Source organism: Argiope bruennichi, chromosome 7, assembly GCF_947563725.1.
Source record: "Argiope bruennichi chromosome 7, qqArgBrue1.1, whole genome shotgun sequence".
Taxonomy (NCBI): Eukaryota; Metazoa; Arthropoda; class Arachnida; order Araneae; family Araneidae; genus Argiope; species Argiope bruennichi.
This window is the reverse complement of record NC_079157.1, coordinates 56,491,900-56,517,771: the sequence shown is the minus strand read 5'-3', so window position 1 is coordinate 56,517,771 and position 25,872 is coordinate 56,491,900. Positions and strand designations below refer to the sequence as shown.

Below are 25,872 nucleotides of genomic sequence, written 5' to 3'. Positions count from 1 at the left end.
TTGCAATCTCAGTCGAATGGTCTTGGCATTGTGCCAACATTACATTGCATTGTGCCATTTTTCTTTGTACGCATCTAATCACTCTCAAATGATTTCATTTTATCACGTAGATACAGTCTTTTAATTAATCTAGCATCTCTTGGCATTGTGGACCTTTCTCTGTCTTTACCAATTCTGTTTTTCTAGTGAATTAGTTTCCTTATAAATCTTTAATTTAGAATCTTAAGTTTAGAAATATCTCCTTTCGTTAGATTTTCACCAAATTTTTGTCTAATTTCATCATGATTATCATCTCGCCCATACAATGATGAAATTTTACACCATTTTTTGGATGACCAGTCAATTTTTCGTGCATTTTTTATTTTGTTTTTTTTTTACGTCCTGACGTTTAAAAAGTGAGACACTGCAAAAAAAGTGATCAATATGACAGCGATCACAAAAAAACACACGAAAAAGCAACTTCGTTTCGATTCAAAAGCATAGAGCCAATAGCTGAATTCTATTGATAATAAAATACTTTATTGGCTTTTTAAAAACCTTCTGATCATTAACTACATTGAAATGAAGAAAAGCTATGTTTTATTAACTTAAGCCATTATGTGCTTTTTTATTTTGGTTATTTAGCTATTACTTCAAATAAATAAAAATAATTGAGTTGATTCAATTCATTATATTTTGCTTAAATTGCCTGGAAAATAATATAGAGCGTTATGGTATTATTACAAATACTATTACTGTTATGAGTAGTCCAAAATACACTTTTCCTAAAACATTTCCACAATTTTACTTACTGCTGTGTTATAAAAACTTTGTTTATTCGAAAGTGGACTTTCACCCTTGTGAACAACACTCTTTAATGAATTATTTGTCACAAACAACAGGTGATAGTGTTCGTTCGTAGGTGTAATTGATGTTCGTAATCTTTCAAGTAATGCAGAGCACAAGTTTTAAGCAGATGTTATCACAATCGTTAATTATAATCACGTGGAGGTTGGTTGACCAATGGGCAGGTCATTTACCTCGCGTGGGTCCCCCCAGCCCACAGAGTCTTCTTGGTATACCACCCACCGAAGTCAACAACATGGTTCACTATACTCTGTTTCACCCTAACTTGGCAGTAGTGTATATTCTAGGCATGCCGAATCGCAGTCGTCGTCAGGGAAACAGGGTTACTTTAAAGTACAAAGTTACTAGAAATGCAGATCGCTGGCGAAACTTTATCTCGCAAATTTTTCGCCAAATAGTAAATATTTATTTACTTTATCATATTATCACTTTATCGGAGAATTAATTGTTTCCTTATTTTCATTATTTTTTCAATATTATTGACACATTATTTTAATAAATCATTAAAGTTATTTCATTTCGTTTCACCGTTTCTCAAAAGAAAACAATATATCTTTCAATATTCTGTGAAGCGTAGTTCGGCTAATGTTTTTCGAAAAGATATCTGTTCACATCTTTTAAAACTTTATCTAATGTTGGGATCTCATTTCTGCGAAAAAAATGCATGGAGTTGTCGTCAAATACAGAATAATGTAAATCATCATATTTTACAAGACCTGAATGTTTATCTTACTGAGCCTGGTCGCTTCTTTCCAGGGGTACTTAAAGGATGCCTTTATTTCTTTTTTCAAAAGGAAAACTGTTCATTGCGAAACATCTGTAAGATGCGAAACTTTATCAACGATTTGATTGATAGAATCTTAAGGGTTTTCTCGGAGTCGAGAATAAACATTTAATATGTTTTTACATGTTGCACTTTTTGTTGGTTTCACTCGTCTTGAATGTCTGCACAGCGTAGTCGGTGAAAACACTTTCTCTTTTTCAAACATTTTAGAAGTTAATAGAAATGACGAATCGAATAAATATTCACCAAACAAAATTAATAACTACTAATGCGATTAATAGTATCAAAAAAATCAGCTGCTAAAAAAGAGAGAATAAAAAAGTACGAAAGATGATAATGGTGGCGAACTGATTGAAGTTGAGTTGGCGAAGACGTAAAAGAAAAGCGCGCCAAATATTTGACCTTGAAGACCGGTTCTAGCCAAAGTGGAATTCATTATGTCAATCTTTCAGTTTTATTCGTTCGCTTTATTTACAAAATACTTAACAGACAAACACTTCTAACTTGAGAATAATTTTAAATACATATTGATAAAAAAAGGTTTTCTGGAATTTATGATATTATTTGATAAATTCCTGCTCATTTTAACTATTTTAAAGCCGGAATTGATGGGGAACTCTTTCCCAACGCGGAGCGTCACATTTTCTACCTTTTACAATACTGCCAAGTTAGGGTGAAACAGAGTATAGAAGAGGCAATGCCTTCTTAGAATATCTATCACGTTTAGGAAGATTCTCACAGCAGGGGATTTCTAATGTATCACTGTCTTGCATTCGGAAAATAATGACTCCGATTCCAGGAAAAAAAATCGTTTGGAAGATTTTGATAAATTAAACAAGCTGTTGCACTTTAAATTGTATTTTAAAATATTCTGTGTGCTGTTGGAAATAGAATCGTTCAATGCGTTCGTTTTAGATTCAACTCCAAATGGATTTTAAAAAGTCTTAAATTTAGTAGGAGTTTTAATTAATATAAACTGTAGTTTAAATATATCCATTTTAAATATCCAAAATAATAAAATTTCTTGTTAGTTTACTCATTTGAAAAATGCAAATATAGAAATACCTCGTCCTTGAGGAATTAATTAATTACGAATTCACAATGTTAAAATCCACTTTACGCGTGTACCTTTGTAAATATATATTTATTTTGACCTTCTGGATTCTTAAGTGTTCTAGAAATTAAGATGGAAATACAATTTTCCGATTCTATTAAAAAAATCGTTTGGGGAATTTCGATAAATTAAATAAGCTATTGCTCTTTAAATTGTATTTTAAAATATTCTGTTTAGCATTTGGAAACAGAATCGTTCAATGAATTCGTTTTATAACCGATTCCAAATATATCTTTAGTTTGATAGGAGTTTTTTTGATTTTTGGAGTTTTTAATCTATATAAATTGGCGATTAAATATATCCATTTTAAATATTTAAAATAAAGTTATTGTTAGTTTTAGAAAATGAAAAAAAAAAAAATGTCCAGTCCTTGATGAATAGATTAAACACGAATTCACAACGTTAAAATCCACTTTGCGCATGTACCTTTGCAGGTATATAATTGACCCTCGGATTCTTGAGTGTTGCACAAATTCAGGTGGAATACAATTTTTTTCAAGGAATTAAATTGAAATGTGTAGGTGAAACAAAGCGAATAAAATAAATTTTATTCTATGCATGCTGTAATTTGTCTCTACTTTCGCTTCAAAAAAAATAAAAGAACGGTCTTATATTAAAGAAATTCTAAATACGAATTAATTATAAGTACTACACTTTTATAATTTGATGCAAATTATGTTTTTAACTCTTTCGTTTTCTTACTACTATTACTTATTTAATTCGGATAAATATATTGTTCTAATGAATGTTTTGAAATTTATATAGTATGTTTAATGATTAAGAGAAACATGATTTCTACCAAAAAATTTAAATGAGGTTCGAGCCCATAAATCGGGAATATTGTTGCATTATAACATTTGTGGCTTTATTATTCTATTTATTTTTATCTTAAAATTTATGATATTTATAAAATGTAAATATAGTAGGGATACCGAGCACACAAAAAATGCATTTAATATTGTCGCAAGTGTGTGAGTATAAATACAGCATCAATAGCAATAAAAAATTCTCTTGTAAAATATTTTTATAAATTTATTAAAATTAGAAGAATTCTACGAAAAATAACTGTTATCATAGAAAAAAAAACTTTTTGATTTTAAATTAGTGCGAAAATAATTTTTATATTAAAGTGTGTTCGGAAGTTATTGAGGAAAAATTTTAAAATTTCGTTTTAATTCGTAATTAATTAAAATTTTGAACCCCCACCCCCCTTTTTTTACCGAGAATTTGTTATCTAAAAAGTGACTAAGTGCAAATCTGATAACTATGGATATAACAGCCTACGTGTAAAGTATTTTTAAGGTAATGCATTTGTAAATATCATCATAATAAAAAAAAAATAAAAGCCTTTTTATTATTTCTTCATGTGGCTATAACTGCAATAGAAATAACCTATCACCTCTTAAAGTAAAAATAAACACTATATAAGGAAAAACACATTCTCTTTATCGAGCTCGATTTCAGTTCCATATTATGAAAGACTTCTAGTGCAAACTTGACTTGTACGTCAGAAAGACAGTTTATGGGAGATTTCAGATTATAAAATCACTGAGGTGATTGCCCGGTGGAAATCTCCCACATTCGCCCTCACATTGTCGCAACAAACCAACCACATGAGGGGAAAAAAACAAGATAAGAAAAAGAAAAAAATATATATTACATGGAATAAATCCTCATCCATTACGACCATCACTTTCTTTCATTTCAAAAAGTGAAAGTAAGCTATAAAAAAAAAACTCTTCATTGAACTGCGGGAACTCCTATTACGAAATAAAAATATTCTTGAGTTCGTTATCGCTGTTGCCAGCAGCTGTTTAAAATTTCACAGACGAGGAAAACAAGATAGCTGTTTTTAAAGCTGATTATTCTTTAATAAAATTCTGAGCGCAAATCGTTTGGCAATAAAGCCGTTCAAACTATTCCTTCGAACTGCATCAATGAGAAAAAAAAATCAAGATAACGTGTCGGTTTTAATAAAAAGAATTTTTTGAGATAGCCGGGAACTAGTTGTGATCTCATTTCAGATTGCTTTCAAATGATGTGATTTTTCCCGATGCGGGTCACTTTTTATTATGATTATGCAGTTGTATTAAATTTCTGAATAAATTATGTTGAATTTTATTTTTATATACTTTAACGCGATCGTTTCTTATAGATCTTAAGAAGGATCAGTAGCATAGAATAAGTAAATAATACCAGTTTAATATTCTTTTTTAAATAAAGATGCAAATTCTAAATTTAAAATTTAATTTATTTTTTTTTAGTTTTTACTTTTTAAAATATATACAATATTATTTTTGTATTGATTTAGGACACAAGAATATTGCTTTTAAAAGATTATGATTGCCTTTTTTGTATAATGATGAAAACTTTTATTTTTGATCGCATCATTGAAAAGTTAGCTCTGCTAACTTCCTGAACATTTAAGTAGGGAACATTTACCAGTAAACACTTTTTTCCTTTCTTGTGCTAATAGAAAATTTTCCTCTTTAATATATTTCCATCATTCATTTTGTATAATCTTTGTAATTTCGTATTTAATTTTTATATGTTCTTAGTAATTTTTTTTATCTCTTATGAATTCATTAAAAGCATGTGTTGAGGAATTCGCATACTACTCAATACATATGAATAATGGTATGGTACAAAGTAAAAAATATAAAACAGCAAACGATTTTTATAGTTGGAATAAAATATTTGGAATAATTATTTCTAGATTGTAAAACAATTATTACAGTATTGTTATAAAAATTAATTTATGGGTGAAAAAATATGAGATCACATACATGTTCTTAGTAATTTTTAACGCTTAAATTATTAGTTCATTAAAAGCCCGTTTTATTTTTGAGGAATTTGCATTCTACTCAATGTATATGAATAGTTATGCATTATAAAGTAAAGAATAATCATAAAAAACAAACAGAAAACGATTTTTATAATATTTTTTAATTAAAAAAATTGAAATATTCATTTCTAGATTGTAAAAAAAAAGAAATTATTACAGAATTATACGAAAAATAAATTTATGATTAAGAAAAATGAGATCACAAATCAGACTCAGATTGGCTGATGAATTCAGAACTATCAATAAAATAAATAAAATAACACAAAAACTAAACAGGATTTTCTGGCGATTTTTTTAAAAATCACAATATGAAGCAAACTTTGGAATATTTTTAAAGCTGCTTATTGCTGAGCTTGCAATACTTAGTCGGATTTTTTCTCCATTCGTCATTTAACCTTAATATATGAAGTTGAGAATTTTCCAATAATTTTAATGGAAAGAAGTCGATTAGTTCTACTGCTGAGATGCCAATCATAGTGTCTAGATCTATCATGTATCAGCAAATTGTAAGGATAAATTGTTAAACCTAAATCTACGTCAGTCATTCACGAATTTCTGTATTAAGGTTGGGCACATATCGTATTAAAAATTTTATATAATACCTTCCCTATTAGTGACATACAAATGAAATGAATTTAATAAATACTAAATGGTAAATTTAAATCATGATAAACTTTTTAAATTAATTAACAAGGTAAATCATTTACCTTGTATGGTAACTCAGTTATTTCTTTTTTTGTTGTAAAAAGAAAAAGTTACCATATACTTTGCATGGTTATTAAGCTGAAAGATAAATTTTGTTACTGAAGAGCTTATTGAAAAGAAAATTATTTAAAAAGTTAGGACAGCTTTGTTTTTAAGAAATGCTGTTGCTGTGTGATGCAATGCTGTTATAAATTTCAACAGAGAATAAAAGTTGTAATAGCATTGCAAGCAAAACTGACGAAAGCATAAAATATAAGTTTCATTAGTTTCTTTTGACGTAAATTAGTTTAAATAGATTGTCAGAAATTCATTGTATTTTTTTTTCAACAAAAATGTCGCAACCCTCTGAAGTTATTAGTGAAACCCTGGTAAAAAATGAGAGCACTATTACTTTCATCATCTTGCGCAAAATAAAAAGGTCACTAACATCCTCCTCTCTGTGCCAAACGACTTCTGGGTTTTATAATGTTCTGACATACAAACTTGCTTCAGTGTCTCTTCGGCCCTTCCTTCATGGAACAGATACTCTACGAAAAAATAATCAATTATTTGAAGTAATGTACTTAACCCTCTGTTCATACACTAACTCTATGTTCTTATGAACATTATTTATTGGATGACCAGGGCTAAAGGGTGAATTTTATTATATTTTATTTATGCATTGTTTAAGTTTAACTTCTAATTTGGTGATTCATTTGAAATGTCCGGGGTCAAGAAAAAGTATGAACTCATAAATCAAGTTTTAAATTTGATAGTCGGAGAAAAAAAACTCTCATTAAATTTGTTCAACTATCCGGATGTTAGGTTTGATGGCCCTTTTAATGAGGTTCTGAATGATTTTAAACAATAGTTCGTTCTTCTTAGTGAAGGAAAAGTAATATCTAATATTTTTTTTTAATTTGTGATTAATATTTTTAAATAGTTTTAAGTAATAATAATCCTATTTCTTTTAAAATAATTTCGTTATTGCTACTACATTTAAGATGATGATAACTGTGATTTGAATATTTTATATTTGTTTTCCCTCCCCCCAATAAAAAATTAAAGGCACTCGAGCATTAGTAACGTTTTAGAGTTGATTCCTCTATCTTTAATTTATTTTTTAAATTTGCTTCTGATTATATAACAGCAATAATATTTATGCACAAAAAATATTATATCGTCACGCATATAAGTACAAATCCTCTTATAAAAATAATAAAAATTAGTGTTATAAAATATGCATCAAAATATTTTTAAAACTTTCTTAAAATTAAAGAAAAATATTTTATTGAAAACTTTTTTAATTTTTTAGTTTTGTAAAGATGGTTTTTATGCAATAGTATACTCCAAAGTTAATGAGAAAAAAAATGTTGATTAATTTTTAGTTGAAAATTCATTAAAATTTTGTAAACAAATTTTAGTGAACATTAATAACCAGGAAGCAATTATGTGTCAAATATGATCGCTTTAGCACTAGCGCAAAGATAGTAGAGTTAGTATGATATTTTGTAAACATTATTATGTTAAAATAATTTCTTTATATTACAGATCTCATGTCTTAAGAGTTGAGAAATAAAACAATTTATGATTATCAAATTTTAAGATTTTATATTTCTTGTCAAATAATGTCAAATAGAAAAGAAAAAAAGTGGGGAAAAAAACGAAATGTTATTGTCTTAAACGAATCATCGTCTTTAAGAACTCATATTTTCCATGCTAAAATGCTTCTAAATTACATTTTTTATTTTATTTAAAAGAGTAAATTTAAGTAGAAATTAGCCCATTGAAAATGATAATAATTTTCTAAAAAATAAGTAAATTCCTCAAAATACTTCAAAAATACATGTTTATCGTCGATTATGGTCATTTGAAAAAGTTAAGCGAGCGTGAAAATATCATTTATTTTTCGATTTGCTTAAGATATCTGGTACTTGTATTGCGCGTCTCCCTTGCGATATAAAATTTTTATAAAAAAAGAACGATACATTTAAAAACGATTTTCTCCATTTATTTAAGTAATCAAAAATTGTAACTTGCAAATTGCAACATATTATTTCTTTCGAAATTGTGGCTTGCGATGTATTTATGTCGTTTAAGACGGATTACAGTTAATGTTATATATTATTTTTTAGAATACTTTTTTTTCTGTGTTTAAATAAATTGCTTATTGAATTTAACAGAAAATATTCTAAGAATATCCAAAGTATTTGAGACGAATTGTAATTTATTTTTGTTATTGTTTTTCTCAAAATTTTCGATTAAAAAATGCGTGGTCTTTAATTTAAATATGGATGCATGTGTTCCAGTTATTTCTCCCAATAATAAGTATTAGTCACATTACGACAGAATATGAAAGTTAAAACGCTTTGTGAAAATATTTGTAAATCTAAAAAATAAAAGAAATAAGTTTCTTAATATAATATTAAATAATAAAAATTATAATGCTCATACAAAAATAATTTGAAGAATATGAAATCATCATTGAATAAAAGAATTATTTAAAATGTCTTAGAATAAACCTCCATATATATTCAAATTCTGCAATAAAATAATCCGATTACTGAAATTTTATTTTTTGCAAAAGAATTGGAGCGATAAATATCGTTTAGTGTTGACATCATTCACGTTAAAAAAAATTTAAAATTATGATATTGAAAAAAACGCCTTATTTTAAAAAACAAATGATCGATATTTTTCGATTCTATTTCATTTAAAAGGCACATTGCTTCTTTTTTTTTCGGTAGCAAATGTCATATATTGTATAATTCACATTTTGTATACTAGCAAGTAATATAATCGTTTGGTTTTCATAATTTGAAAAAAAAAACATTATATCATCTTGAAAAATCATAAATATTGTTTTCTGATCATTTCAGCCCAATTCCTATTACAATAAATTTTCTAGAACTGTTATTATTTCTTGCTAATAAATAAAACATGACCTTTCCAAACAAGGGAACTTTTTACGTCTCTCAGCTTTCAAGCAAAATTTATGATTACGATTATGAAGCATTGTTTATATGGAATAGAATGGTTTTAATCCCGACAAAACATTATTTGCTTGTATATAGCAAATAATTCAACTTGATACAGCAAGATATAATCAGTTTTCTTTAATCGAACTATTGAATGCGCTTTTTTGAGACTACTTTTTTTTACATTTATTTAAAATGTTCCTTGATCCAATTATTTATGGACTCTTTTTTTTCTTCTTTATTTATTTAAAAGCAAAGGGGATTTTAGAAAATGCGAAGATTAATTTTTCATAAAAGTATATTTTAACATAGTATTATTTACCTTTTACTAAATTCAACGTGTAGTGAAATACCATTGCATTTTTGTACATCAAATAGCTATACTGAATTCGATGAAATATCGAGAATTATTTAAAATATATAAAAGTAATATGGGTCTTCTTACATGAGAATTTGAAATTAACTATTTAATTGTAATAGATAATAAAAGAGGACTACAATTTAAAAAAATATATATAATATAAATTCTTCAATTTAAAGGATGACTTCTGATTTTCAGAGCTAATTCTATAAATATATAAATATGCGTTTTCAAAAAACCAATGTTTGAACAATCCTATTAAAAGAGCAAATTTTAGAGAATTATTATCATTCTAATTCAGATTAATTCCAAATTTGCGCCCCTTTGTTATATTGGCAGCATAAATAAAAATCCACAATCTCTTAAGAATAGGAATAAAGTTCTCTGCCAAATATTTGGAAAGTTATTTGAAGATTAAGTTCAGACCAAATTCATGATCGTCGAAGTTGACCTCAAAAAAGATTATATTAATCTTTCGAAAAATTCGTCCACATGATAAAGAAAAAGCTTTGCTTTGTCCTTATTTCTCAAATTCGAAATCAGATTGAAATCAATAAATTGCTTTTTAAGGGCAAAGTAAGATAGAAAAAAAAACTATTTGGATTGTCTTTGAAGACTGACTGTGATACAGAAGACCAATAATACTGACAATGTAGCTATTTATGTTGCAAAATGAGATCAAACCTTCAAAGAACATTATATAGAACAAGAAAAGTAAGAAGAATTCGGGAATAACTGAGAATATAAGCGAAATAAAGGAACATAAATGAAAATTTACTCATCGAAGAAATATATATTAATTCGTTCATTCAATTATTATTTCGAAAGTTGTTTAATGTTCTTAAAGTTATCATTTGTATAATGAAATTAAAAGCTCCTAATTTTACTTTTTTTCGTTTGCAGTTAATTTGATTTACAGAACAAAAAAAGTAAAATAAATTCGGGAACAACTGAAAAAGTAGGCGAAATAAAGGAACATAAATAAAAATTTACTCATCGAAAAATATATATTAATTCTTTCATTAAATTTATTATTTCGAAAATTGTTCATTTTCTTAAAATTATCACTTGTATAATGAAAGTAGTTTTTTTTTTTTACTTTTATCGTCTACAGTTAATTTGATTTAACTTTGTGGTTATTTTTGATAGATAAAAAATATCGTCTGCTTTAAAATTAATGCATAAATTATGTATTTATTCTTTATTAGGTTTCAAGCGAAAATTTAATTACTTAAAGTCGGAAATGAATTTTGTCCAATAAAAACACTTCTAATATTAAGTAGTAATAATTTTTTAAATGTCTTTTCTAGTGTAATAATGTTATGATTTATTTGAAGAAAAAAAAAAGATGAAAAAGGGGAAAAATAAAGAAACCAAACGAGTTTTTTAAAGCAAACTAAAAGAAACTATTCAGTGATCAAATGATAAAAGATTTTTTTTTTTTATCCACTTATGTAATGTCTCTATAACTAAAAGATTTCTGAAACGGCTTTACAGTCAGATAGTAGCGGCAAAATGTTGAAATGCAAATTTCACTCGAAAAGTCTAGACTGCCGCATCAGAAGAGAGCCTCACCCACCGAGTTGAGAGGCAATTTATATGCAAATCATTAACGAGCACAGTAGTACAAAATTGAAAAGTGGGGGATGAGGTTTGGGGAGCTAACTGAATATTGATAGAAGAGCAGTTTGGAAAAAAAAATGGTAAAATCATCCTTTATACTTTAAACGTGATACATTTTTTAAATCGATGTCTCATTTTTTGACAAGTCGCTTAGGTAATTATGAATTATTAATCATCAACTTCTGGAACGTCATCATATATTCATAGGTGTAGAGCAATTTGAAATGGGATAATTTTTCAAATAAATTACCTGTGTAAAACTTAAGCTGTTAACTTTGCAATAAATATTAATAATGTAAAATATCTTTAAATTTTAACAGCATTAATTTTACAATCTTGTTTACATATAAGATTTTATACTAAGAAAGCTTATTTTTTCGTGCGTGTGTGTGTGTAGGCATTTTGGAATTATATCTGACTATGAAGATGACTAAAAAAACGCGTTTGAGCTATATAGATGTAATATATATTTGATGTATTAAATTTATAAATTTCTATCAAATTAACAAAATTTTGAGAGATTCATTCAGAAGAAGTCTCTTTGTACGCTGCCTGAATATAGTTTAACACGATATCTACAAAGCGAAGAGAGCTAGATTGATGAAATTCAGCACACAGATTAAACGTCTAAAATATAGATATCAAATTTTGAACTAAATCCGTCAAAAGATTGGCATTACCTTTTCATGCATTTAAAGATCATGATTCAAAAGCGTAACGTCTTAAGTAAATGAAATTTGGTTCTTTGTTTTGTTTTGTTCTTAATTATAGACCCTTATGAAATTTATTTGGTTTTATGATTGCAATTGTAGCTCTATGTCAAATTCTTGAGATATGCTGTATTTTTAAATTTATATAGAACATTTTTCACCAAAGTTACTTTTATTATAAAGGGAGAAAAATAAAGTTCCTGCTGTTTGGAACTTGAATCACACTTATTCATCATTATGCATTCAGGAAATCAAAGAAAGAAATGAAAATCAAACAATATTTTTAAAAATATGTAGCTCTTAATTATTAATTTTTAAACAAATAAAATGAGAATTGACAGTCTTCAGTGCTGTTGTCTGTTGGTGAAATATCAAAAGTAAATACCACATTCATTTTTTTATATACATATGGATATTGTATCCAAAATATGATGCTGCCATCTAGTGGTATTTTTCTCACACAAAATGTATCTCAACTGTCACAAATAAAAAGGAAAGATCGTTGCCATTTCGTATTGTTTAATTCTGCGCAAATTTTTCCATTTAAACATAATGCGAATGAATAATTTACGAAATAATAGTGCAGTTATTTGAACCTCAACATAGGTTTATCTCTATATTTTCAAAGACATGCCAATTTTATAATTTAAATATCTACTTCATAATTAAAATTCGTATTTTTTAATTTGTTCGTTTTAGGGCGTGAAGATCAAGATGGACGACGCAGGTAACATCATCATCAAGCGAGCGAGTAAGAACGCAGTATTTGCGAAAGATGTAAACGGTCCAGAAGACAGCTGTTTGTCCGCCGATATTCAGCGGCTACAAGGACAGCTGGAATTTGAAAAGCCCGTCAAAGTAAGTGAAGATGAATAGCGGAAGGACAGTTGGTTGCCTTTTGTTCTAATGTTCTAGGAACGTGTACCTTGAAGAATTGTAAACTTACCTGAGTCCTCATAAGATTTATTAAATTTAAAAAGACTTTAAAAAAAAAAAGAGCCGAGGTTAGAGTATTGATGAAAAGAAAGAAATTGTATGTTTAGAATTTCATTTTTCGGAATTTAAGGACTTCTTGACTTTATTGTGAATTTGGAAACCTTAGTTAAATTTATTTTAAAATGAATTATTCATGTGTAGATTTAGTTTTTTGTTGTAAAGTTGATGTTGTAATATATTATTTAATTTTCTTATCAAAGAAGCAATTTCTGGTAAATCTATAAGTTCATAATTAAAAATTTTAGAAAAAAGAAAAATGCTGAAGGAAATGATGAAATAATCAGTTGATAATTTAAAAATGATAATATTTAACCTCGTTAGTTAATAATCTATGTAATATTGTGTTAACAAATTAAATAATCAATTAAAATATTGCCGAATTTAAGTTACGAAGTTATTCTTTATTTTGAACAAACTAAGTTTAATTTTGAAGCATAAAAAAAAGATAATAATACAAAATATAAAAAATTTATTAAGTAACTTGATGCAACTTATGTACATTATTAATATCGATAGCATTTAGTGCTTCCCAATAATTTTTTAAACTACTTTCCGAATTTAGAATATATTCTTTGGCATGAGTGGTATTGCCGATTTGTATGAGAGTGGACGGAGTGCTTGAACTCAAAGTTTTTAACCTCCAGACATGACATCTGGATGGAAGAAAAGTTGCAAGGTGGCTATAAATGAATGTAGAATAATAATGATATATTAATAAAAAGTTAACAATAATCTACTTTTTTAGAAATTTTAAGACAAAAAAAAAATATATGAACTGGAAGCCCTTATATAAAGTTATACCCAAAAGAAGAATCATGATTGAGTCCAAACCATAGTCTTTTATTCATTTTTGCTTAGAAAAACAATAAATATTTAATTCTTTTTACTAAATTTTGAATGAATCAAACAAATAGAAAACAAATTGAATTAATACAAAATTATTTCTTGCGAAATTAAATGAGACTAGTCGATTTTGGTATTTCTAATATCTAACTATTTGAATTTTAAGCAAATGATTTTCAAAAAGATGCACATTTACGGTTTCGTTTCCACATACTTTTTTTTTTTTTTTTTTACATTAAAGAAGTTTTTTTTTTTTTTTTTTTTGAAAAAATGATTTATTATTGTTTATGTTCCGAATTTTTGAAATTTGAACGAGTATGTGTTTGCTGAAGGTATTGATCACATTTGTTCTCACGACAGATGTTCGACATGAAGAAATTCCAGCAGCACATCAGCAGGGAGCTCCGACGTGCGTATCCAGACCGGCGGAAGCTTGAGACGCAATGCATCTGCGTTGTGGGATTCGTCAAGGATAACAGCGAGGTGCTGGACATGCCCTGCTGGATCATGATCATCAACATCGTCGCCCTCGACATGCTCAAATCCAAATTGCCGCCCAGTAAGACAACCCTTTAATCTTATTCCCCTCCCTCTCCATTTTATTTTCAGCTGCAAATCTTTATTTTTCTGTGAAATCAAACCAATACTACTTCCTGTATGTATATATAATTCTACATCAGACAACGGAATTTGGTTCATTCGAATGATATACTGTGGAACTTGATAAATTCGAATTTTTCTCTTTGATCACTTGAAATTCGTATTAGCATAAAAGTAAAACATCGTATTTAATTCATTTTTTTATTAATTATAAATAAAATTTTGAAGTCAAGTTTAAAAACATTAATGCAAATGTCTTCAGTTTTTAAAAATCATAGGAAAATTACAATAAAAGACTTCTATTGTTGCTTTAGAACGATTACTTCTCTTTAAAAATGGCAATGCTAATTACACACAGAGGGAAAAAAACAATATATTACATTGCTGTTTTATCACAATGAAAGAAATATAAAATGTTGCATAATAATGTTGTGCAGATAACTGGTATATAAAGAAAGAAAACATTTTTGGAATGAAATTTATAGCTGCCCAGTTGCTTTTCAGTCGGGAAAAACTGAAATTCAAATGCTAAAAACATTTTCACGATGCTTCATATATATTTCTAACTCAAATCTTTGATATACATATATTTATTTCATTTTTAAAAAAAGAAATATAAACCAGAAATATCTTAATAGCAACAATGAACCAAGCAGGAAAAGAAAAAATGTGTCTTGCCTGTTTTTTCTATATTAATTAATCACAAAAAAAAAGCCCTTCATTGAAACTAGATGATCTGATTTATTAATAGTTTTTGCTTGATTCGTTTGCAGCTGTTATGTCCAAGCGTCCAAGTGCTCCCAATTTGGCGAGCATTTTCGAGCGCCCTCTGAGGAACGGCAACGAGGAAGACCCCTACAGCCTGCCAGGCCTCACGTCACGAAATTCTATTTATGGTGTTCTTGGAGATCCGAAACCCCCCAAACTCCCGCCTAGAGATATACCGAGAGTTCCAGTGCCTACAGTCAGTATTTTACTAGCTTACATCTCTTTATTTATACCTGGAAATTATTCTCTACGATTTGGCAACATTCACGTGTTCTGCGTTTAAACTTTACTGTTAATAGAAATAATAAAACCGAAGTAATTAGCTTCATATATTGAATGATACAATCTTAAATTATTTTGAAACTGATAAAAACAAATAACATAATAAATATTTGTTTTTCACCCCCACATTATATCTGATATTCAAAATATCTTATCATATCACATGGGTGACCATTATTGGCTACCGGGAAATATACAATCTCCTTACCCATTCGGTTGTTATGGTGATAAGCGATACAAATGTGGCCACTTAGACGTGGATGATTTTGCATCTTTTATTGTAATTACTCTTATTATATTTTAGGAAATTAATGACGTATCCACTGCGATACAAACGGTAGCGGTTCGTCAACTCAAAAACAGGCAGCAAACAAAATTTTCAAATAAATATAACAAAAATACAATTTAAAAAACGAATTTTACATTTATATAGCCAACAACTTTTCATTGTAATTATTCTTATTACACTGTAGAAAATCATCGACTTGTCCATTGAATCAGAGAGACAAACAGTGGCGGTTCATCAATTCAGAAACAAGTGGAGGTGGGGGAAATAAACCCAAAAATAAATATAACAAAAATACAATTTTTGAAGAACGGATTTTGCATCTAAGTAACCAAAAACTTTTCATTGTAATTATCAAAGGAAAATGGATGCATAATTAAATCATGAATGTATCTTAACCCTTTCAAAGGCCGTGGGAAGTATGCTTCCCACCAAATTTATCAATCTTTGTATGAAATTATGTAAGTTGGCATAAGTTCTGACAAATTTTTTTAGAAAGACAGAAACTTAAATGCTTCAGTTCTTTATCTCACACAAAATAACGTGTCATGATTTATTACTTAATTATTAATTAACCAAATTAACTAATTAATCAAATTAAATTTATGTAATAAGCTAAATGAATCCCTTTTCTTATTCTAATTTCAAGCCTAAAAATATTTAAACATAATATGACTAGAAAAAAAAGGGCCCTTTAATAGGTTAAGAATAGAAATTAGAAGATTAGAATTAGAGATACAAATATGGCCGCTGATCAACTAAAAAACGAGCAAAAAAAAAATCAACAAAAGATGCAATCTATGCAATCTGTCAACAAAAAAGAAACAATAAAAAAAAAGATTTTGAATCTAAATAGCCCAAAACTTTTAACTAATTATTCTGTAGTACTGATGAATGAATCGCCACTAGATACAAATTTATTCACAACAACGTGAAACGAATGAAATGTGTGTGAAGTGACAATTCTATAAATGTCATTTACGGTGGATGCGTGCTCGCAGACAAAATGGCTAATGTCGAAAGTGGAATTTTCGCATATTTCTGACAAAGGATTGCACTTTTTTTCATTATATTGTCCAGTGACGCAAGGCTTTATTGAAGTGATTTATATAACCTGAACATTAACTTATTCCTTTTTAAAATTCAGTTTTTAAATATTTTTTCAGTATTTCTTAGTTTTTATTTATGTATATTTACATGAATTTTGTGACAAAAAAATTAATCGTGCTATTTTTTTTATAAATTTAATAAATATTTTTAATTTAATTTGATACAAGAATTGTAACAACGCTTTAATAATGTTTTTATTATGATTAAGAAAGTCATATTATTTTCATTGTTCCATGTAACAATTTCATCGTAGATTTTTGACAATGTTAAAATTCAATTTTTTTTAAAATGCTTTCTTCGAATATGAACTTATAGCAATAGAAATTTTTCTTCTGCATTTATTTCGTAGTATATTTATTTGTTAATTTACACTCTTAGTAATTTGTTTCAAACTGATTTTATTAAATTCATGTTTTACAATCCTACCAAATAACAAGGTAAAATTTTAAATAAATGCTTTCCATAATAATAAACAGAAAAGCTAATATTCCGTAAGAATAAACTGATCACCAAAGGCTACTAGTTTTATATATAATTTTAAGATTTTATCTGATCATAATTCATTCTTTAATTCACCTATTTATTTATTTTATAGCCCGACTATGAAGATAAAGACGATGAACGCTTTGATTTTCCACCAGCCAAACACACTAGTAATAACAATAGTATGCATAACCACTCCAGAAATCCTAGTATATATGGTAAGAGGCTTTTTATTTTCTCTTAATATACAATGTCTAATTTCGAATGAAAATATAAAGTAATATTAAAAATTAGAAGTTATATATAGAAAGTTATATATAAAAAAAATTTAACCCTATAAATTAATTGCATCATAAGATAAAATAAAAAGTTAAATATATAATAATATTTTAACAGCTAATTTTTGGTAACTTCATATTTATACGAATATTATTTTTTTGTCAATCGAAGATTTAGCAAATTAATTGTAATAGATATGGAATAAGCATATAATCGTATACAGCATGAAAAACATATAATTATGAAATTTGTTTTATACTTTTCCAAATAAATGTTGTTAAAATATAATTTTGAAAAATAAGATATTGTAATTTCTGCATTGCATTAGACTGATCATCTTTCTTGCTAAGATATAGACTTTTTATAAGCAAATGTAAAAAAAATAGAATGGAATACCTTCGAATTTATATTATTTGAAAATGCTTTTGTTTATTTATTATTGCTATAATTATTATAAATTATAACTTGACACATGACAAAAAGAGTCTCCAATTGATAAAATTATATTTTATGCTTAGTTTATATCAAAAAGTGCGAATACTCCAAACTGACGAAATATTTTTTTTTCTAAATTAATACTTGAAATTCTGAGAACAAACACGTGATATATTTCAATAATCAAAAGAAGGATGAAAATCTAAAAGGAATTAACCAAATTCTTCTGTAAAACAATCAACTCTGCATAAATCAAATATTTCAGTCTCATTGATAAAAATAATAGAAAGAGAATTTACTAAATAAATATTTTCTGATTTTTTTTTTTTTTTGAGTGCTGTACAAATTAATAAAACTAGAGAAACGAAAATAAATCGCCTTAAATCAACATAAACTTTACAAAAGAAAGACACCAACTATTTTATTATATTTTTAATTGTTTTTTAAACAAAATTAATACTGATAAAATGGTTTCATTATCATTTTATACCCCTTAAAGAAATAATTCGAATTTTTTAGCAGAGTTTTCACTGTCAAGGAACACATGGATTTATTTAAAAAGGCAGATGATAATTTCAATAACGTTGAATTTGTATATATAAAACGCCAATGTAATAGTACAGAAATCTATCATATTAGTTATTGCTGAATGGCAACAATGAAATGTAAATAAATCGTTATTCAAATGTTTCATGACATTTCAGATTGCTTCATTGAAAGCTTTTACAATTGCTCTAGATTCAATATTTCAGTAATTAATGGAGATGCAAAATGTTTCTATAAATGCTTTTAAGAGGGTGACATTCCATTAAGTCAGAGGAAACAAGATGTAAAAGAAATTAAAAAAATAAGCGTCACACAGAAAGTTTAACAAGAGCTAAAATAGGCTTGACTATTGCCAAAGAGATAATCTCTATGACATAACTAATCGTTAACTTCTATATTAATTGTTTAAAAAGTCAATAATCTGGGGGAACAAGGTGGTGATCAAAAATGGCTGGCTTTTTTAAAAACTTGAATGTTTTAAACAGAATAGTTTGCATTAATGAGATGATAAGAAAAGTACGTTATATGTTGTGTGATCTATCATCTATCTACTATATCTAATTTAATGTATCTGACTAGCTTCGGAGAGGAGTTTTAAAAAAAAACACAAATATTTTAAAGTTTATACGATGATTTTTATTAATATAAGGATAAAATGATAAATAAAAGTGAAATTATTTAAATATATATGTAGCTTTCGAAGAAAAAGCATAATAGTAAAACATAGATGTAAAGTTTAGTATTTATTTACAAAAACTAGGATTGTTCTAGGGAAAACATTTGTTGCAGTCTTTCATTTTTCATTGTGACATTACAATGCGTAACATATCCTTGAGTGTAACTATTATCTAAGAATTATATGTAAAAATAAAATTTTTGTTTGTAATATATGAAATTATCTATGAAATTTTTGAATGTTTTTCAACAATATTTACATCAAACCATCATAAATCCTCTTTGAGACCAATCAGCATCGAATCCGTAGTTTATTACATTCTACATAACATAACGAGCAGTAATTATAAATTTCATTCTGATATCTTGATTTTTTTTTTTTTTTTTTTGAGATATAACGATACTTGTACAGTAGAATTATGAAAAAACTCGTTCTTCTGAAAATGCATCTGAAGTTTTTAAATGCTTATAAATAAGCATCACTTACGTGCCAATAGTTCGCTATAACTTGGATTCTAATCGACATAGAGACAAATTAAAGATATCACTGGAAAAAAAACGTACCTATTTTTTTTAAACTTCAGAAAATTAAAAAATTAAAAATAAAAATAAATTGGAATTTTTATCTAAATTCATGTTTTTAACCTAGTTGGATTCCTTAATATAAAACAATTCCATAGACTAAAAAAAGTTTTAATAAAAAACTTAAATTTTTAAAATATTTAATAAAAGTTTATATTTATATATATTTTTTTTTTTATTATACTGCTGTTTCTTTAAATTTTCTTTTGCATTTGCAGACGATCCTTACTACTGCGGTCTGAGTGCCCGAGTTCCCAAGTTCGGCAAGAAGCCTCCAGCGCCTCACATGCCCGGACTGCACGCACCCCTGAGGAAAGCCCACAGTGGTAGCTATCTTAGTCTCATCAGACCCTATGATTCCGGTTTAGGTACAGATTCCAATTCCGTCTCACTCACACAACCACGGACTCATGGACGTTCTCATTTCACCGCCGAGCAACATCCATACATTTAACCGTTTTTTCATCTGCACATTTAACACTGCGCATGACTTTTCATATTAACTCGGTTTCATCATCATTATTCATGGTATAATTTTACTACCATTCGCTGCAAAGGTGTCGGTATATTTACGATATATATATGTAATGATATTTTAATTCTAATTCCAATTTAATTAATTTCCAAGATTTTATCTTAATTTAGCCCATAGTAACTTCATTCTAAAATATTCTCTTATTTCGTGATCCAATTCCACTTTCGATTTAATTAATCCCTTTGTAAAAATAATGCGCCTTCAGTACTATGTATTAAATGAAAGTGATACTTTTACCCTTCAAAAGGTGTCAAAGGTCACACGTGTATTGAATTGGCGCCTGGCCAGAAATCCAATGTTATATAAGGCTAGTGATCATCTGTTTGGTCCTTTTTTCGCTCTTCCTACTTCTGGTTTGAGCCACGCTGCGTTTTCTTGTATATAATCATGCCTGCCACTCGGAATAGAATAAAACGAAATTAAAAATACCAAGTCTCTTCACTGTTTCGAACCTGCATTCTACTTCAATCAAAATATGTTACATATTATTTAGCCGACAGGATTAAAAATCTATTATATATATATATATATATATATATATATATATATATATATATATAATATGCAAGATGAATTTAACTTACAATTTAAAACTGAAATAAGTTTTGGGTCGTTGGCTGATTATGTTGAATACCATAAACTCATCTTATTAACCAATGGAAGTGGTTTCATCGAAACTTTCTCGCATTTCTTCAATACAGGTCTTATACTAATCTTTCCACATAAAATTATGAACATTAGGTAAAGCCATGAATTCTTAGCATGACATTGGCAAACAATAATTATAGAATATAGGTATTTGACATGAATCTAGTATTTTTGTGAATCTATCTTGCGAAAAATGTATATTTAACGCTTTTCTACTTTATCGTACATGTAGTATAGAGAAAGTATTCCAATCGTCAAAAAATTCGAACTCGAGATTTTGATGAATCTACCACGTTTTAGATCTCCTTGCGTTCGAAAAACACATTTTTGGAAAATGTTCATCTGTAACAAAGATAATTCAAAAACGCTTGGAACTAGACAGGTGAAATTTGGTGTACGGTCTTCACACTAAATTTGCAGATTTCTTTTAAATCTTGAACAATATCCATTCACAGGAGGTCTCTCTGTCCAGCTGGTAGTATATAAGTTAACATGATTACTACAAAACGAATAGAACTTGATAGATAAAATTTGGTACACACATTTAACATATATAACGTAGACACCTCTCAAATCGTCAGCTAGATCTAATGATGCGTTGTACGTCTGTCGGTCTGTATTTTAATAAACATATAAACACCTTAACTCAAAAATGAGACGAGTTAAATATAGTGAATTTGGTATGGGGTTTTGTGACTACAAGTGGAGCTATTTAACTAATTTTTATTTCAATCGATTGGAAAAAATGCATCTAAAACACAGATCCGATTTTCGCGATTTTCGGATGCTATAACCACATGTCACGGCTTAATCGCCAAATAACTCGCCAAGGATGACACGATAGATTCAGTAAAAATATTAAATTTGCGCCAAAGATTAATGTTTCGTAACTATTATACGCCATTTCAAGGCATTCTTTGTTATGAAACCTTTATTAGTGCCTATGCGAGAAAGCTTTAAGGAGACTACTCCCGCTGGTTTAAAGATATTGTGCGAATATGTACGTTGAATGTTTTTTTTTTTTCGTCCGATTGAAACCAAAATTTCACACAGAACTATTGTTGTTGTCATAACATATCGAATTTCATCGATTTAAATCATTACATTTACGAACTATTGCGTTTATATGAATGCGAAAGTACAGGCCGATAGAGAAGCAATCCTAAGAATCTACATTTTAGATGCTAAATATGTGTACCAAATTTTATCTATCTAGCTCTTTGTGTTTTTTTGACGTTATCGAATTTATTTTTACTTGAATAGACAAACAGAGCTCCTCTGAATGGATTTCGTTCAAAATTTTCTAAAAACTAATAATTTAGTCTTAAATTCATACGTCAAATTTCCATCCTTTAAACCAAAATGTTTTTGAGTTATTTTGTTCACAGACAGAAGAACGGACAACCAGACAAAAAAACCCAGTTTTTTTGTGAGATATTTTACTATTGCTGTAGAAGCTTTAGATTGATTTCTAAGCTTTTGATTGATAACCTGCCAAATGAATATCAATTTTGAAACACAAAAATATAATCGGTTGAATATATTGGTTTGGAAAACAATTTGAAAAGGAAAAGATAGAAATGACATTAAATTAAAAATGCCCTTTTATACCTTCTGTTATTACAAGCAATCTCACATTAAATAATGTACTGAGAATTTATTTCAGTTGTAAATTGTAGGTTGATTGAAATTCTGCTTGTATATAGTAGATTAACCAATTATAAGGGGTTGCCAATTGATAAAAATGTTCTTACATTCCTCACAAGAATACACTTTTAAGGTATTAATTTTTGTTTTATGTTCATTTATATTTTATAAAATTTACTCTCCGTTTTTTATAAATGTATTAATTATTTGTGAGGCATATAAATTATTTTGAGCTACACTATCAATTTACTTAAATTAGCTAAAGGTAAACCCATTAAATATTATTAATTAATTATGAATTAGACCCTGGTCATACACTCTAAGTCTCTTTTTCTAACTTCAAATAAATAATCTAGATAAAATTCGAAATTAATATACATGTCATCGGATACAATGTACCGAGCTATATTTATTATTTTTTAGATAGATAAATCCAAAATTTTCATATATATATCAGAAAAGAAAAATATATTGTAAAAACCATGTTGTACATTTTGTTAACGACGATCCCTGAAGGTTATTTTGTTAACGACGATTCAAAATTAAAATATTTTATTATTTACAATATTAAAACTATTTTTTTTATTTCCACACATAATTCAAATTCTAACATTGCATTGGAAACTCTTTTCAGTTCATAAATTTATTAATCTGCATATTATACTATATATATATAATATTTATATATATATATATATATATATATATATATATATATATATATAATTGCATTTTAAAATTTAATTTAATCCTAATTAATTTCCTAACTTTTGGTTTAATTTAATCCATATCAAATTCATTCTGAAATATTCTCTTATTTGCTAGTCCCATTCCACTTTTTCTATTTAATTAATTCAACAGAAGCTTTGTAAAAATGCTTAGGTCGTCTGTTCACACGCTCCAAGTGAAGGGATAAAAAATTGCTGACCTAAACAAATTCTTCTAAAAGATCCCTACAATTCCCTTACCTAATTCGACACATGTCGAGAAATCCTTATCAAAATCTCACAGTATATAATCACAGGGATAAATCTTTCATTTGTTTTCCCTCATTTCGCTTTTGTGCTATCTGTATTGATGTCCTCGTCGCTTCTGCTTGTACATAAATCATGCCTTCCGGGATAGAATAAACCAAAGTTTAAAATTCGAAAGTGTCTTCGGCCACGATTCTGCTTCAAAAATTATGTTTATATGTATATATATATATTCTTAAAATTTAAAATGTTCTTCGTCTCCATGTATTCGTACTTTTTCCTCATATTTATTCTTTCATTTTCTAAAAAATGTAAACGCTACTGCATCTGTAATTTTTTTAATTTATTCCTATTTTAATATTGAACTATCTTCAAATCGAGCTGTTTTATAAGAGTAATATGTAAGATATTTATGAACTTTCATTGAACAAAATTAAGAAGAGCAAAAATTATTAACATTCTTAACTGCTTCTTCATTTATGTTAAAGAAAGGGGGGGGGGAGGAATGTCATGAACAAAAATAATATAAAAAAAGAATTATGAATGATATTTTTCAAAGAACTTAAGTCTAATTTATTATTTGTTGACTCAAAAGTAGAAAGATTACAGTTGTTTTTAGTAAAAAATTTAATTAAATGAATAGTTTTATTAATAAGTTATTAAATTATTCAGAATTAAATAACGGAACTGAACTAGAACATAAGGCATGAACATATACACAAATCCTCGAATCTAAAACTTTGTTATTGATTAACTAATAATCTAAATGTTTGTTTCTTTTAAATGCTTGTTTTGCAAAAATCTATTGTTAGTATAATAAATTAAATAATTTTGAAAAGGTTATCTCGTATTTATAGCCTAAAATATTGTGACTCAAATCTATTCATATTTAATTAATGTCAAAATTAAGTAATTAATTAATTAGGTTTACGCATTAATTGAATAATTTAATTGACTTAATATCCTGACATAATTCTGGTAAACACGATATTTAAGACGAAGAGAAAACATTGAGTTTTCAAGACATAGTACCGAATTCATGATAGATTTTTTGTGTAAAAACTCTTCAAAACATGTTTTATATCATAAGATATACAACGTTTGAAATTCATGATTGACTGTTTTTTGTGGGAATACATAAAACATGTTTTAAATCATAATATACATTGGATCAAACTGATGATAGACTTCTTTTTTGTAGGAACATGTGAAACATGTTTTATAGAATAAAATATAGAATTAACGAGTTAAAAGTAGACCTTGAAAGAGAATGTATCCAATTTTCTATTTGATACACGTAATAAAGTTTGTGTTCTTCATGTAATAGATATCCAAAGTATGCTTGCGTTTTTTGATACATTCCATGAAAGAATATTGTCATTTGCTGCGCCTGCTAAAAAGTAACCTCATAATTACATCCATATTTTTCCTTTCAGAATCGGACGGTCACACAGGCTCCAGCGAGGATGATTATTCTAGGATTTATGGCCGACTTCGCCAAGTCCCGGCTCATTATGGATATTATCAACGCAAAGAACTGTACGCCAGCAAATGGCGTTGAATAAAACCAGCCAAGATAAAAGACGATATAAATTTGGATCGAAATCTAGTGCTTGGTAAGTCGCCAACAAACACACAGCGCCAATCATGTTGGCGGGAAAGTAAAATGCCTTAATAGAAAATTTGGCGATCTACCGAAAGCTAGATTTTTACCCAGATTTTGTGAACATGTGAATGGCAACACTACAACTTTCTTCGAAGATTCCAAGTGTCAGAGGACAATTTCTGTCACATAGAAAATGTCTGTTCTGATTCGCTCTCGGCAAAGACAATATTGATTTTTTTTCTTCTTTTTCTCCAATGTAATAATCTATGGTTAACTTTTAACAAGTCATAACTATGAACAATGCCATTCAATATAGTTCTGTCCAAATTTTTATGAAAAACATTTTTATACAGACTTGGAATTTTATATTGCATTCGACAGAATTGAAAATTATTTTCGTGCTATTTTCTTTAATAATGTATATAACTGCTGCATCCAGTTTTGTAAGATAGTGGAAGACCTGACGAAATGAAGTCTGTAATATATAGGATAAAATCCTTTCTTAGATGTATTTTTCCATGGAATGACAACATTCAAGTGCTGATTTTTAATTTGTGTCAACAGAAAAAAAAATTCAATGGTGGATATTTGTTCATTGTGTTTTATGCAAAATAAAATATGTTTACCTATAA

The 25,872-nt window shown here is 27.7% G+C and overlaps 1 protein-coding gene across 3 annotated transcripts in view; it reads left to right on the top strand.

Moving 5' to 3' along the window:
• LOC129975238 (uncharacterized) overlaps positions 1 to 25,872 on the top strand; it is a 126,524-nt gene extending 100,652 nt beyond the window's left edge. For 2 of the 3 annotated variants that reach the window (XM_056088275.1, XM_056088277.1), the window contains 6 exons: positions 12,645 to 12,803; positions 14,145 to 14,343; positions 15,158 to 15,348; positions 17,426 to 17,531; positions 20,049 to 20,198; positions 25,071 to 25,872. In XM_056088275.1, coding sequence (XP_055944250.1) covers positions 12,645 to 12,803; positions 14,145 to 14,343; positions 15,158 to 15,348; positions 17,426 to 17,531; positions 20,049 to 20,198; positions 25,071 to 25,195 — 930 coding nt within the window. In that variant the 3' untranslated portion in view covers positions 25,196 to 25,872. The remainder of the gene's footprint in view (positions 1 to 12,644; positions 12,804 to 14,144; positions 14,344 to 15,157; positions 15,349 to 17,425; positions 17,532 to 20,048; positions 20,199 to 25,070) is intronic. The other variant, XM_056088276.1, reaches the window with a different exon arrangement.